The sequence below is a fragment of the Phaethon lepturus genome, unplaced genomic scaffold, assembly GCF_000687285.1.
Source record: "Phaethon lepturus isolate BGI_N335 unplaced genomic scaffold, ASM68728v1 scaffold15554, whole genome shotgun sequence".
Lineage (NCBI taxonomy): Eukaryota > Metazoa > Chordata > Aves > Phaethontiformes > Phaethontidae > Phaethon > Phaethon lepturus.
In genome coordinates this window covers 2,421-16,417 of record NW_010534102.1, presented here as the reverse complement: position 1 = coordinate 16,417, position 13,997 = coordinate 2,421, and the positions used below count along the sequence as shown (strand labels likewise).

The following is a 13,997-nucleotide window of genomic DNA, read 5'->3' as shown; positions in this document are numbered from 1 at the left end:
ACCTGTTATGACTGCTACTAGAGTGGCCCAAGTTGTAAAGCCCAAGCGTGCCATTAGATGTCTGGAAGATCTCCTTTGAGGCCCTTTTAAATTCATGAGGTCCCGAGCTGGTGCACACCCAGGGGTCAGACAAACCACGTTCAATCCCTTCCTTTGTTTGAAGGAGGTCAAATGCTTTAATCACAGAGCTATAATGCAATAAGGGAAAGCATTTATCACTGTCTCTAGGGCAGAATCCTCTCACCACAATTCACCAAGAGAAAGAAACCAAACCACAAACCATTCACACAGTGGGAAAGGAGCAGGAAGAAAGAACGCCCCCTTCTGGAAGGGGGTGGGTAGGGCCACCAGTTATGAAGAACAGACAATTTATCTTCATCTAAAGTGATGTTTTCAGGTACAGAATTCAACTTTCAGCAAAATCTGCTGTCAGAATTACAGGCATGTTTAAAAGGAAAGTTTAGACATTTGCATTTCATGAGATATTCAAATCACATTCAAAAGACGCTCACAGCAGAGAGGCTTCACTACGACAATTTGGCACTTTCAGCTAGAACAGCTTCTTACCGTGGATTTTCTCAGTGCTCACGTTACTGCAGCATCTGTGAGCTGAAAGAGACCGTTACCATATCTAGCTATGATGCTACGCTGGAATGCATATAAAGTGCTTCAGAAGCTGCTCTGGTTGTGAGCATTCATGAGGGAATTAAAACAGCTCCCCCAACAACAAAGGTCAGCCCTCCTACATTTCAGGAAGCACAGTACAGATACTTCCAAGGACTGAGGGTAGAGCATTTATCTTCTGCTCATCAACCACACATATAGCAAAACTTCTTGTTCCAAAGTCCGGATAAAAACACTACCAGGAACAATTTATGAATACGTATTTACACAAGATACTTTCATTAGAATTACAGACTTCATAGGAAATCAAAGTAGACAAAGGAATATGTGCAATTTCGCAGAAGCGTTGAAAACATTCAAACTATAAATATCCTGATAGCACTACTAAAATTCTTAGTTTTACACACAGGTTGATGTTATTCTACTGAGGAAAAACTAAGGTTTTGTGCCACAACTGTAAATTAAGTACAGTAATGTATTATCATTCCGGCAACATAGATAACACCTGCACTGAACAGTGCGATACTGTTAAATCAATCCACTGATCTATTGAAGATCAAAGTACAAATCTGTATTTTTATTGATTTGGCAGCGTTGCTTATGGAGAAACAAATGCACTAGTTAAACCAGTACATTGTCATACTGCTCCAGTTACAAAAACATCCAGGACTTTCATAGAGCTACAAACGTATCATACTTCATGATTTTCCCCCAAATGATGATATCCACATGAAGTAAATAAGCAAAGATACTCATGTTTGTATCCTTCATTCTGTTACACTAACAAACATACACCACCACTTTAATAAATAAAAATGCAGCAGTTCATCCACATAATAGCAAATATTTTTGTACCCTAATCCACCACTGAAGTTCAGTTTGTACAAAACAGTCTTTTCTACAGAGTGGAAAAAAAATACCTTCTTCTCATCAAGGTGCAAGCTAAGCTTTGAAACTTAAATGAATGTGCTTTTATTCTTTTCATGGACAATAAAGAGTTTCATGGACCTTCTGCTATCTGCAAATGCATAAATTTGGTCACATATGGATGTCTTCATTGTTCGGGTTTAATGGACTATTTCAGTATCACTGACGTTGTGCTTTTACTCCTCTTGAACAATACCATTCCAAGAGTTATGGAGATCAAATTAACTCAAATGATGACCTCAGAGTTCTAGAAACATAAGTGTCCTCATTGTAATACAAGACCAACCTAAAGGAAGAAGAAAAAGATAGTATTTTAGTTCAAGTAGAACTAACAAATCTAAATATCATTAGTTTTCTGCACCTCAATCACGGATCTTAAATATGACCAATTAAAAAAGTTCTTTTAAAACTTCTGCCCATTTTGTCCAGTGTAGATTAATGTACCATTATATCTAACAAAATTCAGAAACTCTTTTTTTCTGTCTTACCTTTTCAGATTCCATGCCAGGACACCTCCAGTTGTACAAATAATACTGCAGATTTCCATCTCCAATCCCAAACTTGAGTTTTTCCAGGAATGTTTTGTTTTCCATTAAGTCTAGTGCATTGAAGACATCAAATCCTTTCTGGCAATAGCAAAACATTTTTTAAATAAACTTTTTAAAGTTTCAAATGACACACAAATGATACTCTACGCAGTGGCATACAATATCCAAGAGACTAGGCTAATTAAGTGGAAAAAAAGACAAGGGAATAAATTTGTCTTTTAATTAGGTATACACACAAAGAAATTTTCCCAATAAAACGTGAAGTATAAGGCACAACTTTCATTGAAGATTATTGCCAAAAAGGTAGGAAGTTTAAAGCTACTTTCAGGGGTAAAAGTCCCTAAAGCATCTATCCTTATAGATATGCATTTTTTACAGTCACATACAGTGTTTTGACACACATGGCCTGCTCCAGCTAAAGCCGCATAAATACAGTTTATGGTGTTTTTCAGCCACTTCTCATTCTGTTAATGACAAACATTGTATTTTTGTGATTTGGTCCTTTTCTGAAATGCCATTGTCTTTGGAACGCCAATCTTTCACGTTACTCTCCCTCCCCTACTCATGCACCCTCCAGCTACTACTCTTTTCATCAACCTCCCAAATTCTCCACTCAAAGAGCCATTTTGCCTTCAGAACAGCCACATAGCTGAATTAGTCGCAGCGTTTTGTGCAGCAACACAAACACACTCAAATCCCAACTCACTGTGAACTCTTAACAAGCAACATAAAAACAAGGTCAGTTAAGCAACTGCAGTGACAGTCATCATGTATGAATAGCTGAATTTGCTTGGGGGTCTGGACTTAAAAGTCCATTTATTTGCAATTAACCGCAAGGGAGTCTGACCTAAGATCTTGGCATCTTTAACAGCACAAGGGCAGTGCGCCAGCAGGACTTTCTATACTCAGAGATAAAAAATAAGTTACAAAACAATAATGCTCAGTTACTTAAGCACAAGAAGATGGTAAGGAATATTCTTTACTCAGTATTAAAACTAGATGCATTTTTTTTCTTTTAAATAAGCACCCTATATTAGGAAAAAATGGGGTTGAAGAAAAAGAATTTTAAGCTCCCCGTCAATTTACGACTATTTAAAAGAAATACACAGACAGTGAGTTTACACAAAGGTCATTCTGTGTGCAGATGAAGCTATGTACTGAAGATAAATGTACTGCAAAAAACACACAGAAACAAGACAAGTAAGGTGGCAAGGATTTGACACTTGGCATCTGAAGAAGTGAATTTCGAAATATTCCAAGTTAGTAATAGACAGTAACAGAAATCTCAGAAGGCAGGAAAGGAAGCAGGGGAGAATAGAGACCACTAATGAAGCTCTGCAATTAAGCACTCAAAATTCAAATAAATTATAAAGTCTACAGATGTAGTTTTAATTCAGAATCTAAAAATAAGCAGGTTAGGTTCGGGTTAGTATCTTCTGAGAGGTATTAAAAAGTACCTGTTCAAAGATACTTGCTCTACAGCTCTGCCAGACCATTAGAGCAGATTCAGAAGTTAACTTCCCTGTTTATAAGCTCTCTCCTGTTCTAAATCTAGAAACTTAGTGTCAGCTTCAACAATAAAATACACAGGGTTTTGGGGAGATTAGCCTGCTGCAACATCCCACTCTCTGCATGTAGAATACATGGAACCTAAGTGCATAACTCCAAATTTTGGGTTTTGCTTTTGAGGTCAGGCATTTTGTCCTGTAATTGCCAAGATTTTACTAGATTTAGTTCTAAGCTAATTTTAGATAGTGTAATACGAAGATAAAATCAACACTAAACTGACAAGCAAACCCTGAAAGCAATTTGCTGTGTTGAATTTGTACCTCCAAAACACATTCTTTGGGAGTAAAAGTACAGAAAGGAGTGTGGTGGGTTGTCCCCAGCCAAGAGCCAAACACCCACCCAGCCTTTTGCTTGGTCCTCTCCCATGGGATGGGGAGAAAGTAGAAGGAAGGCAAGATGACTTGTAAATTTAAATAATGACAGCTTAATAGAGTAAGCAAAAGCTGCATGCACAAGCAAAGCAAAAGGAGGAATTAATTCACCGCTTCCCATCGGCAGGCAGACGTGAAGCCACTATCCTGGAAATAGTGGTTGTTTGGGAAGATAAATGCCATAACCAGGAGCATTCTCCCCCCTTCCTCCTCCTTTCCTTCAGCCTTTATTGCAGAGCACAGTATCATATGGTGTGGAATACCCCCTGGGTCAGCTGGGGTCAGCTGTCCTGGCTGTGTCTCCTCCCAACTTCTCACCCACCCTCAGCCTACTTGCTGGGGGTGAAAAAGAGAAAGCCTTGAGGCTGTGCAAGCACTGTTCAGCAACAGCCAAAACACTGGGGTGTTATCCACCCTGTTTCAGTCACAAATACAAAGCACAGCACCATATGGGCTACTAGGAAGAAAGTTAACTCCATCCCAGCCAGAGCCAGTATGTTTGTAAACAAAAAGCTGTAAATAGAAGTGCGTTTATCATTTCTCTTCCCTTGCCTCACCTCTCCTCATCTAAAAGTCCAAGTGCCAGATCTGCAAATGTAATTAGGCATCTAATGATGCAGACAGGCCCAGCAGGTACTTTGCAAATCCACAAGCTTCTAGAACCCAGTATTCTAACTGTATGATGATCCATTTAAAAGGAAAGGATCGCACATCACATTCGGAGAGAAATGCAGCCAGGGGAAGGTGCAAAGCCTTGCAGTTAGACCACGTAACTGGTTCCTTACCAGTTCCATCTGTGGCCTTTTGAATGGCCAGCCACTCAGCTCCCTATGCCAAACTTCCAATGGAGACCAACGTTTATTTCTTTTTCCACTTTGACTTTTAAGAATAAGTAGTACTAGTAGTTTTAGCTGCTTCTGAAAATTATACTAGACACCTTCCTGTATCTTCATATATCTTAATACCTCTCAAAGTCTGTCTCTGAGCTTCCTTAGGTATTATTCTGGAGCCTGAATAATGGGGTTCTATATTCCCCATGACTATCCAGGAGTTCCCCTTGCCAAATAGTTACTCAAGTCAATACCGCTTATAGGTCAACAAGCCTCAGCAAGCAGTTCACATCATAGATACCAGCTCAGCTGCAGTGCGGCACAAACATGACTGAGACAGACAAGTTGGAAACTACGTGGCCGCCTTCATGCAGCCTACGTCTGAACAGATACAGCCTTTGCAGACCATCACTGGCTTCATACAGGATCAACACTGAAATCCCTGTGCTACATGCAGTGCAGACGGCTCTGAAGATGGTTGGCTGGAGCCCAGCTAGCATTTGCTGGCATTGAGCACTCATCTGGTAAATGTAATACCACAAGCAGTGAAGCAGCAGCACTTCAGCTGGGAGGGGTGAGCTTCAAGCACAAGGAGCAGAACACGTGGCTATGCTCTGCAGTGCATTGGGAATGGTCGCTAGAATGGATACCATATACTGGATGAAGGCTGTGCAGTGCTGTGAATTGCCAGGGCTACACAGGTCTCCAAGAATTCATTCAGAGTGCTGGGATGTGCATCACCTGCACAGCTCTGTACCACAGACTACACTGCCACTGGTGTTTGCACTGCACTCCCATGAAACCCTGATGATTAAGGGCTGAGTGTTAGTTTTTCATCAGACAGCACTAAACTCTTACAACTCTTATGTTTAAAGACTTCATTTACAGTCTCTTCCCTTCCATTCAACTAAAACATCTATCAGTGTAATTCCATGCATGAAGGTGTGTGCTTAAAAGCTACGACACGACATCATCTACAGAGCTTTTACAGGCAGCAATTAGTAACAAAATAAAATTATAAAGCTTGCACAAATAAACTTTTACGTTTTGTAGAAATAAAACAACCAAACAATTTCATTTAAACAAACAAAATGTATTTAATAGAACTTATTAACTCATCTCCAAGGCAAACTATTTTAGTGATACTTTCCATTTTTCTGGTACTTTGTGAATATGGTCATCAGTGTGCTCTTGGATGTTTACACAGTTCAAGCTATTGATCTTCACACACTTGTCATTCCCTAGCATCACTCAAAGTAAAAAGCAAAAACAACCATAGTGTTTTATATTTTTTTAAACATACACATATATATATATATATATATAAAAAATGTAGGTCTCATCAACTGCACTCTGTGCTGTAGACAGTGAAAGAAAACAGAATGCAATAGCATGGATAAATTGCTGCCAGTTCTTACCTTGTCACCACTCCTAAGGATACTTTTGTGAAAGAAGCAGGAAAACCCACTACCCCCGCAACTTACCAATTTAGCTATAATGAGTGCATCATTCATTAAGTCCAAGAGGGGGGTCTCTGTATGAATATTGTAAAAGGAATAGGCAGCTTTGAGGCTTTTATGAACAGGATGGTGCATCACTGTTGAAGGTAATGTGTAGAAACTGAGGAAGTCTGTTAAAATACCATTTGAGCCCTAAAAAAGACAAACCACAAACAAGGTCAATTAATAAGAAGTAACCACTCAGTTATGGGTTAGGCTACCATGTCAGTTCTACAGAAAATAAGTAAAAATTTCAGCATCATTTTGCACGCCGTAAGTATTATGACATAACACGTAATCTTGGCTAAGATTTGAAGAAATTGAATTCTTGCCAAGAATGTATCTATACATCAAAGCGAAACTGAAGCCTGAAATGGTCACTTCAGAAAAGGAAACAAACATTTAGATTTTTCTAGTCTATTACACCAATAACAGTTTGGCCACCAATTACCAAAGCATTTCAGTTTGTTTCCAAAGCTTAGCCTGCTATAAACAAAGCTAACAGCGCACACTTCCAAAAAAAGTATAGAAATTTTTTTCAAATTGAACTCATTTTTGAAAGAATGTTTTTTAAATCTGACAAAGTTCACATTGAGGAATAATTTCTTGAACTTTCTAAAAACAGAAAAAAAATTACTGTGCTGGTATACAAACCATATTTAAATCACCTCTAGTGATTATTAATCAACAAGCACAATCCATTTGCTAGACAACAGTGCTAAATCATACTGAAATTCTAAGATGACCAGTAGTCATCAAAAAAGGTACTTATACAGCAATCTAAAGTATCCTACATAAACTTTCTTAATATTTCACTCACCTGATGAACTTTAACCATCTTAAGGAGTGTAGATTAGTAGAAAATGGGAAACAATTATTACACGGGTTATGACTGACATGCCGAGCATAAAAAAAACTACCCAGATTTTCACTCCTATTCTGATTGGGTCTCCTGATATCTCCAAGAAGATAAGGCAAAGGAGACACACAAATGCTTGTTCTTGCTTGTTTGCTTTACTTTTGAATGACTATGGCCCACTATTTTGAGCTCAATGAAGGACCTCACATGGATCCTTAAATTGATAGTACTTCTCCAGTAAAAAGTAAAAGACTTGAACCCATCATGTGCAAAAAAGTTATTGTCTTAGAGAAGGTGCAGATTCTGAAGTAGAGATAAATTAACAACAACAAATAACAGAAAGGTTACTAAGTCACTCACTAAATTTAGTAAGGACGATGAAAATATTAATTCAGGAATTACACAGAGTATTTTAAGGTTTTAGCTCTGCACTTTACAAAGATGACTGAAAAATCTGACACTAACTTCTCCAGGTCACGCAGGTCTTAAAAAGATTTTAAGCACTTACAAACCTACATTTTGTATAGTGAAAAACTAGTTCAAGAGACCATGTAAAACAAGAAAATGAAGACTGCATTGCCAATGACACACTCATGCTGATCCTGGCACTTGTGGACTCTTCTGCAGGCTTCAGCTCACCAACAAAGCCAACAACCAAGCCACGGAGTTGGGGAGAAAGAAGGAGGGATGATAAATTAAATTAGACCATGGAAGAGTCCAAAGAGCACTAGACCCACTACAAAGTAAGTAGAAAGCTAAGCTCAGGCAATGACAACCGATAAGCAGGACCTCTCATCTCCAACACGAAGTTTCTAAATTCAGCCGAGACTCCTGTACAAGTTCAGGCTGCAGTGTGGGAACACTGAGCTTCACAACCTGCAGCTTCTGCAAGGAGCTGGTAGGCTTAAGGATGTTAGTGCCAATCATCTTCAAATAACCTTATCGCTTTAAACAAAGTAATACACTATCTAAATTCGATGTTTACAACCAATTTGGCATTGACTCAAAGGGAAGAGTGTATCTTTGTCCACTAGCTTTATCGCAGCTATTCCACCCATGTACTGGAGATTTCCAATGCAAATGCTAATCTATTCCCGCACTGCTTATTTTACAAGAAGTATTGTGACCAACAGGCTGGAGGGTGGGGATGGTAGGGTGGGGCAGGAAGAGTAGATAGTAGGAACAGATGATGCTCTCCATCTTGCTAGTGGACAAAGATTATAATTTTCAAGATAATTGACCTCCTAGCTGACAGCAACTCATGACAGCACCAAGGAATGTTGACTTTTACTTCTCTATTTTACATATACACTTGCATATACATGTATATAGACACACAAATTCATACACATATACACACACTCTTTTACTGGAAAAAAGATATTTTACTGAAGCAGACCATCAAAAAAACACAATATGCCCAGCAGACGCCCCTAAATTGATTTTAAAAATAAACAATTTTGAACTGGTGTATGGCAGAAACACAGACAACAGAGAATGGTACTGAATTCAAACCAAATCCTTATCTCAGTCATTGTGTCATTTTTCCTTTTTTCTAGAAAAGGAGATTTGAAGACCACTGCTTATTATCATGTCATATATCTATGGAAAAAAATGAAGGAATGCATGTGGAAGGGTTCTTTTTCAAATATGTAAGGTTCTTTGCTGTAACATTTCCAAGACAGCGATATTGTGAGATTTCAAAAATGTTCTTTAAAACATCCTGCTGTAAGGACACTGCAGTTTATCACAACCAAACATTTTCTCATTAACAGAATGCAATACAAAGAACAAAGTTGGAATAATGATATCCAATTCTACATATAGCACACATTTTTCATACTGTCCACATTTCAAAAACTTGATGCTGATATGAACTTTTGTAAGTGACATTCACATACACATTCACGAAGTAGTTAGGGCACGTTTTACCTCTACAACGTAAGTGTCAATAATATGATCCTGAGGCAGGAACCAGTGGGCTACCTCTTCCTCATCCATCACAGGAGCAAGATTAAATTGTTTCAAGTAAGCGTTGATTAATTCTTGTACTGCTTTAGTATCTTTCTGTTCCATTGGTCTCAAACCTGAAGTCTTTGTGGCCTTATTTTAACAAAATAAAAATAAATATTAGGATGTTCAAAGGAAAACTGCATACACAGCAAAGGCTGAAAGTAGGTTGCAGAGTCACTCCACTTGCTATAATGCATTCATTATTAGGCTACTTTACCCCAGCCACCTAATTAATTATGCTGTTTTACAAACAGCTTTCAATCAGAATTCTTTCTCTTCTAATTATTGGGGGCACTTCAATCTTTGTATTTCATCATTGAAAAAACTTCATTTCTCCAGAGAAAGAGATACCATTGCCAACAGCCTAGACTTCACACATTTTGTTGGGGGGGGAGGGGGGGGTTGCCCCGTTTTTTGGTTTTTTTTTTTTTTTAGGTCAGTCTTTATTTCTTATCTTCTTCTAAACTACCACACAGAAACAAAACATAAAGCAACTTGCATATCAGAAGTTAATCTGAAGACAAGAACACTTGCAATTCAAACTTACAAAAACTACAGTCAAGCTAGAAACTAAAGTCAGCTGATAAGTATATTTTGAAATTATTTAACAAAAAAATTCCACCTATTCTTAACACTTGCAAACTCTCTTGATAACTCAACTTTCTATACAGGCACAACTGCTGTTCTGTTAGCAAGAAAGCTTCTCGTAACTTACAGCTGCCTGACATTAGAAACCTACAGTATTTTAACAAATAAAGTTATTTATTTGACTTTAAACATCAGAAGAGGAAAAAAATTGCTTTCCAGTACTATGTAATTAATGTTTAAACAAGCAAAGGTGATTAAAGTTTTCTCCTCAGCTTTTCTTAGCTTTCTTGAATATTTCCTTTTAGGGAAGCTAAAGCTTGTTCTCTTCAGAGCTCATTTACGCCAATTCATCTGTCTGAGATACATACTTCAGCACACAGCACATTAATCATAGCAAAGTCAATTGCAAGAACAGCCAGGTAGAGACTTGATTACTGGAAGCCTGAAATTTGTGTGGCTGATTATGCTCTACTCAAAAGGAGTTATTCTGGGGGAGGTATTTATTTACACACTCTGGGAGCCAGCAGCCAGATGAAAATCAAGGCACATTATGCCACAGCTCTGACCTGTGTATTACATTCTAGCCTTCCTGCTTTCCTGAGCAGCCTGGGACTATGGTTTGCCTTCACAACAGCACATCACCTAGATTTTTAAATGCCCTGAATCCATAAAGGTATTTACCTGACTCATGAACATGATGCTTCCTATGCTGTAGTTCATAAGGAGGTTATGAATAAAATACAATACAAAAGGGTAATTTCGGCTCCCTCCAAGCCTTTGTCCCTCTTCTAAAGTCGTACACTGGAGCAGGATGGGAGGAAAAGCAGCTGGGCTGGAACATCTTTATCGCCCAGCAACATGCAGAATGGCCACCTGTAAACGATTATCTGCAGCCCTGGAAGTGAGGGAAAATGTACAGAACTGGGCTACAATTTGTTTCTCTGCTCCATGTATCAAGCTGCACTGGGTATATATTCATGTGAGTATCCTGGCTCAGGATCTCAATCAGTCAGGAAAAGGCATACAAACATGCTCCTGTCCTTATTCTAAACACAGCCAAAATTTACCTCTTTCAGAAAACTCCTTGCTCAAGAGATTAAACATTTCGATATAAAAAATAAAGTTTTTTTTTTTTACTATAGGTACTACGCACAAACACAGCCTTCAGTGAGGGTGGTATTTATTAATTACAGTATTTATTATTTCTGAAAACCTTTTTAATTCAGACTGTCCAAGTGATTAGGAATGATTAATTCCTCTTAAAGGCAGATGAGCTCCCAGCAGCAATGATATTCCAAGGGCACTAAGAAAAGAGGTTAAAATGCAAGAGACAGTGTTTGGTGCTGAGGGACAGGACAGTGTTGCCTGAGTGAACAAATTTGTGTGACAGTACTCTTTATGGTAACAGCCTGAAACTCAGGATAAACATCTTCAACAGCACTTAAACCCTTTCTTAGGAAAAAACTCCAAAAAAAAAAAAAATCCCAAAACACAAGACCTAAAGAAAAAGCATTAGGATAATGATTAAATCTTTATTTTCCATGAGAGAAGCTCCCAAGTCCAATCTAAAAATAAACATCTGAGGCATATGAACTCCTACATCACTTAGTTTTAAAAGCTGATTTTCAAAGCACCTATTTTCTATTTGCACATCTGTGTGCAGTATGTTTGCCTTAGCTGTATCTTATGAATGATATATGATGTATTCTTTGTCTTCCCTAAATTATTTTTCCATTGAAATCTCAGTTTTATGATAAAGGAGGATGATCATAGTACCACTGCTGTTGTTTCCAATGATTCTCTGTAGTTACACGTTTTGTACTGCAAGATCCTTATTCTTTGAACTATTATGTTCCTGTATTGTTTCCATGAGAAACAGTACTAGAGTTGCCACCAAAACCTGTATCTGAAATTGTCTACCGCAGTTTTTTTGATTATTAAAAGAGTCTTCAAGATTTGATGGAAGCTATACTTAGCTCTCCAAGATTAAAAACTAATTGATTTGGTTATTAATTCTTAAACTCTGAAAACTGTTGCCCTGCACGCAAGAGAAAACCTGCATGTGCAGGCACAGGTAGCATGCAGGCAGCACAGGAAACAAGTCCCTCTGATAGCAGCAGGAGTTCAGATCAAGCCATGGCACATGCTTTATACCTAGGAGTGCTTTAGTGTATTACTCAAATATATAAGTAGTAAGAGAAACTGCAGCATCAAGCTAAATATAGCCACCAGACACAATTCTCCTAAGTCAGATAAATTGTTACAAAGTCCTATGAGTGAGGAAAATAGTATTTATTTTTAACCACAAGGGAGGGTTTGTTTAAATAAAAACAAGTTTACTGATACGATACAGGTAAAGGATATTCTGCAATCTCTCCAAATAGAAAGGTAGCTTTTACAAGCAAAGAAGTTGTTTTCAATCATAAAGCTTAGACTAGCTTCTACAGGCTATTAATTACAGCAATGAGACTTTTTAATAGTACATCTCAGACTACTTACAGTGCCTTGCCCTATCATGGAAATGCATCCTAAGGCTTTTTGCCAGCCTATTAGCTGCAAACATGGAAAAAAAATATTTTTAACTAACCTAGCTAAACCAGAACACCATGCAAATAAACAGTACACAACATACCAAGGTGGCTTTTGCTGAGCCTGCTCATTGCAGAACAACAACATTCTCTGACAGAACAGAGAAAGCTGTGAATTAGAGTGGAATGAACAACCCCACTGTACTCAGCCAACTTTCTGATGGACTTCTCTGAGAATTTTAAGCCATGAACTGTTACTTTTCTGTTCCAGTAACCTTTTATCAGATTAATCATACGGAGAATAGCCTTATGCATCTTCAACTCAATCCCACATGTTTATGAAGTCAAGGTTTCTGTTTTTTCCTTTGTTCTTTTAAGGCTTTTAGGTCAAAATTTATATTTTCTCCATATACAGATCTACATTTCCAGCAATAGTCTCTTATGTTTAGTATAGCCCTTAAGGTCTTTTTCATCAATCAGATAATTCTTTTTTTTTAATGTCCTGCACGCACCGCCTTTCCACAGAAAAGCATGTGCTGTTAGAGACAGATGGAAGGTTATTTTGGGCCTCACAATAACTGTGGGGATTCTCTACAAGTCATACTGCTTACATCAGGAAGTCTGTAGAGCTTCATTGTTCTTTGTAGAGTCATGTTTCTACTCAAATGTGAAAATTTCACCTCCACCAGTTTTCTGGGATTCAGTGATCGATGCCAATACCTGGGAAGAAAATTAATAATGAGATTAAATAGTATTTTAAGTGTCAGCTTTACTTGCATCCATTTCCCTACCATCTCACATTGCTCCTTCTCCTCTCCAACCTTGTTCCTAAGCAAGCCTGTACTATGTCTGTAAGAAGCTTGAGCAACTGTATGGGGAAGGTAAAGCTGTATCCAAATAATAGCTTTTTAACAGGCCTGCTATCACGATATTTTGAATCTAAGCAAATGCTTTTCATTACAGAATGAGTAATCACCAGGCTAAACATTTTAGTACTTGCCATAGCACTGACAATCTCACCATACCTACATGGTAACAATTACTTTCTTGTACAGACAGGACCCTCTGCTCATGTCTAAGTAGTTTGTTGAAGGAGATCTCTTCACAGGAGATCATTGTGCAACAGAACATCCCTCGTTACTCTTAACAAAGCATGGTGCTTTTTTTTTTTTTCCATCCTTCCTTGCAGAAACTTACAGGATCTTTGGTGTTGATAGGTACAAACACAATTTCAAATCAAAAAGTACTCTGTCCTCCAGAAGGATAGACAGCTGAACTGAACTTTTCCCAGTAGAAATAAAATCCATTCCAAGCAAACGAAATTATACTTGATTACGTACAACTCTTCCACATGACAGTTTTCCCATCTTTATCAAATACTGATCAAGTCCTCCTTCCTCCAGGAAAGATAAAAGTATTTCAAAAAAGCAAAACATAAAATTCCCAGAAATGCTCTGCCATTTTTGGCAAGAAAACAAGTCAACAGAGAAGCGTCCCAGCAGGGAAACAGGCCACTTGAAAAACACAGGTATACAATGCTGTCATTGCTAGCATGGCTTCCAGCAGAAGGTCAACAGAAACATCTATTAGTCTATTTAAGGTAGTATAAACAAACCAAAATTCGATTTTAGTCTGAGAAGC

At 38.0% G+C, this 13,997-nt stretch overlaps 1 protein-coding gene across 1 annotated transcript in view; it reads right to left on the bottom strand.

The window, feature by feature from the left end:
- Window positions 1–653: 653 nt before the first annotated feature.
- The window catches only part of NMT2 (N-myristoyltransferase 2), a gene marked incomplete at its 5' end in the record, with an annotated part of 14,924 nt that continues 1,580 nt past the window's right edge, over window positions 654–13,997 (bottom strand). Inside the window, 5 exons of the mRNA XM_010285433.1 lie at window positions 654–1,837; window positions 2,040–2,177; window positions 6,354–6,521; window positions 9,160–9,330; window positions 12,968–13,076. Of these exons, the coding sequence (XP_010283735.1) occupies window positions 1,817–1,837; window positions 2,040–2,177; window positions 6,354–6,521; window positions 9,160–9,330; window positions 12,968–13,076 (607 nt within the window). The remainder of the gene's footprint in view (window positions 1,838–2,039; window positions 2,178–6,353; window positions 6,522–9,159; window positions 9,331–12,967; window positions 13,077–13,997) is intronic.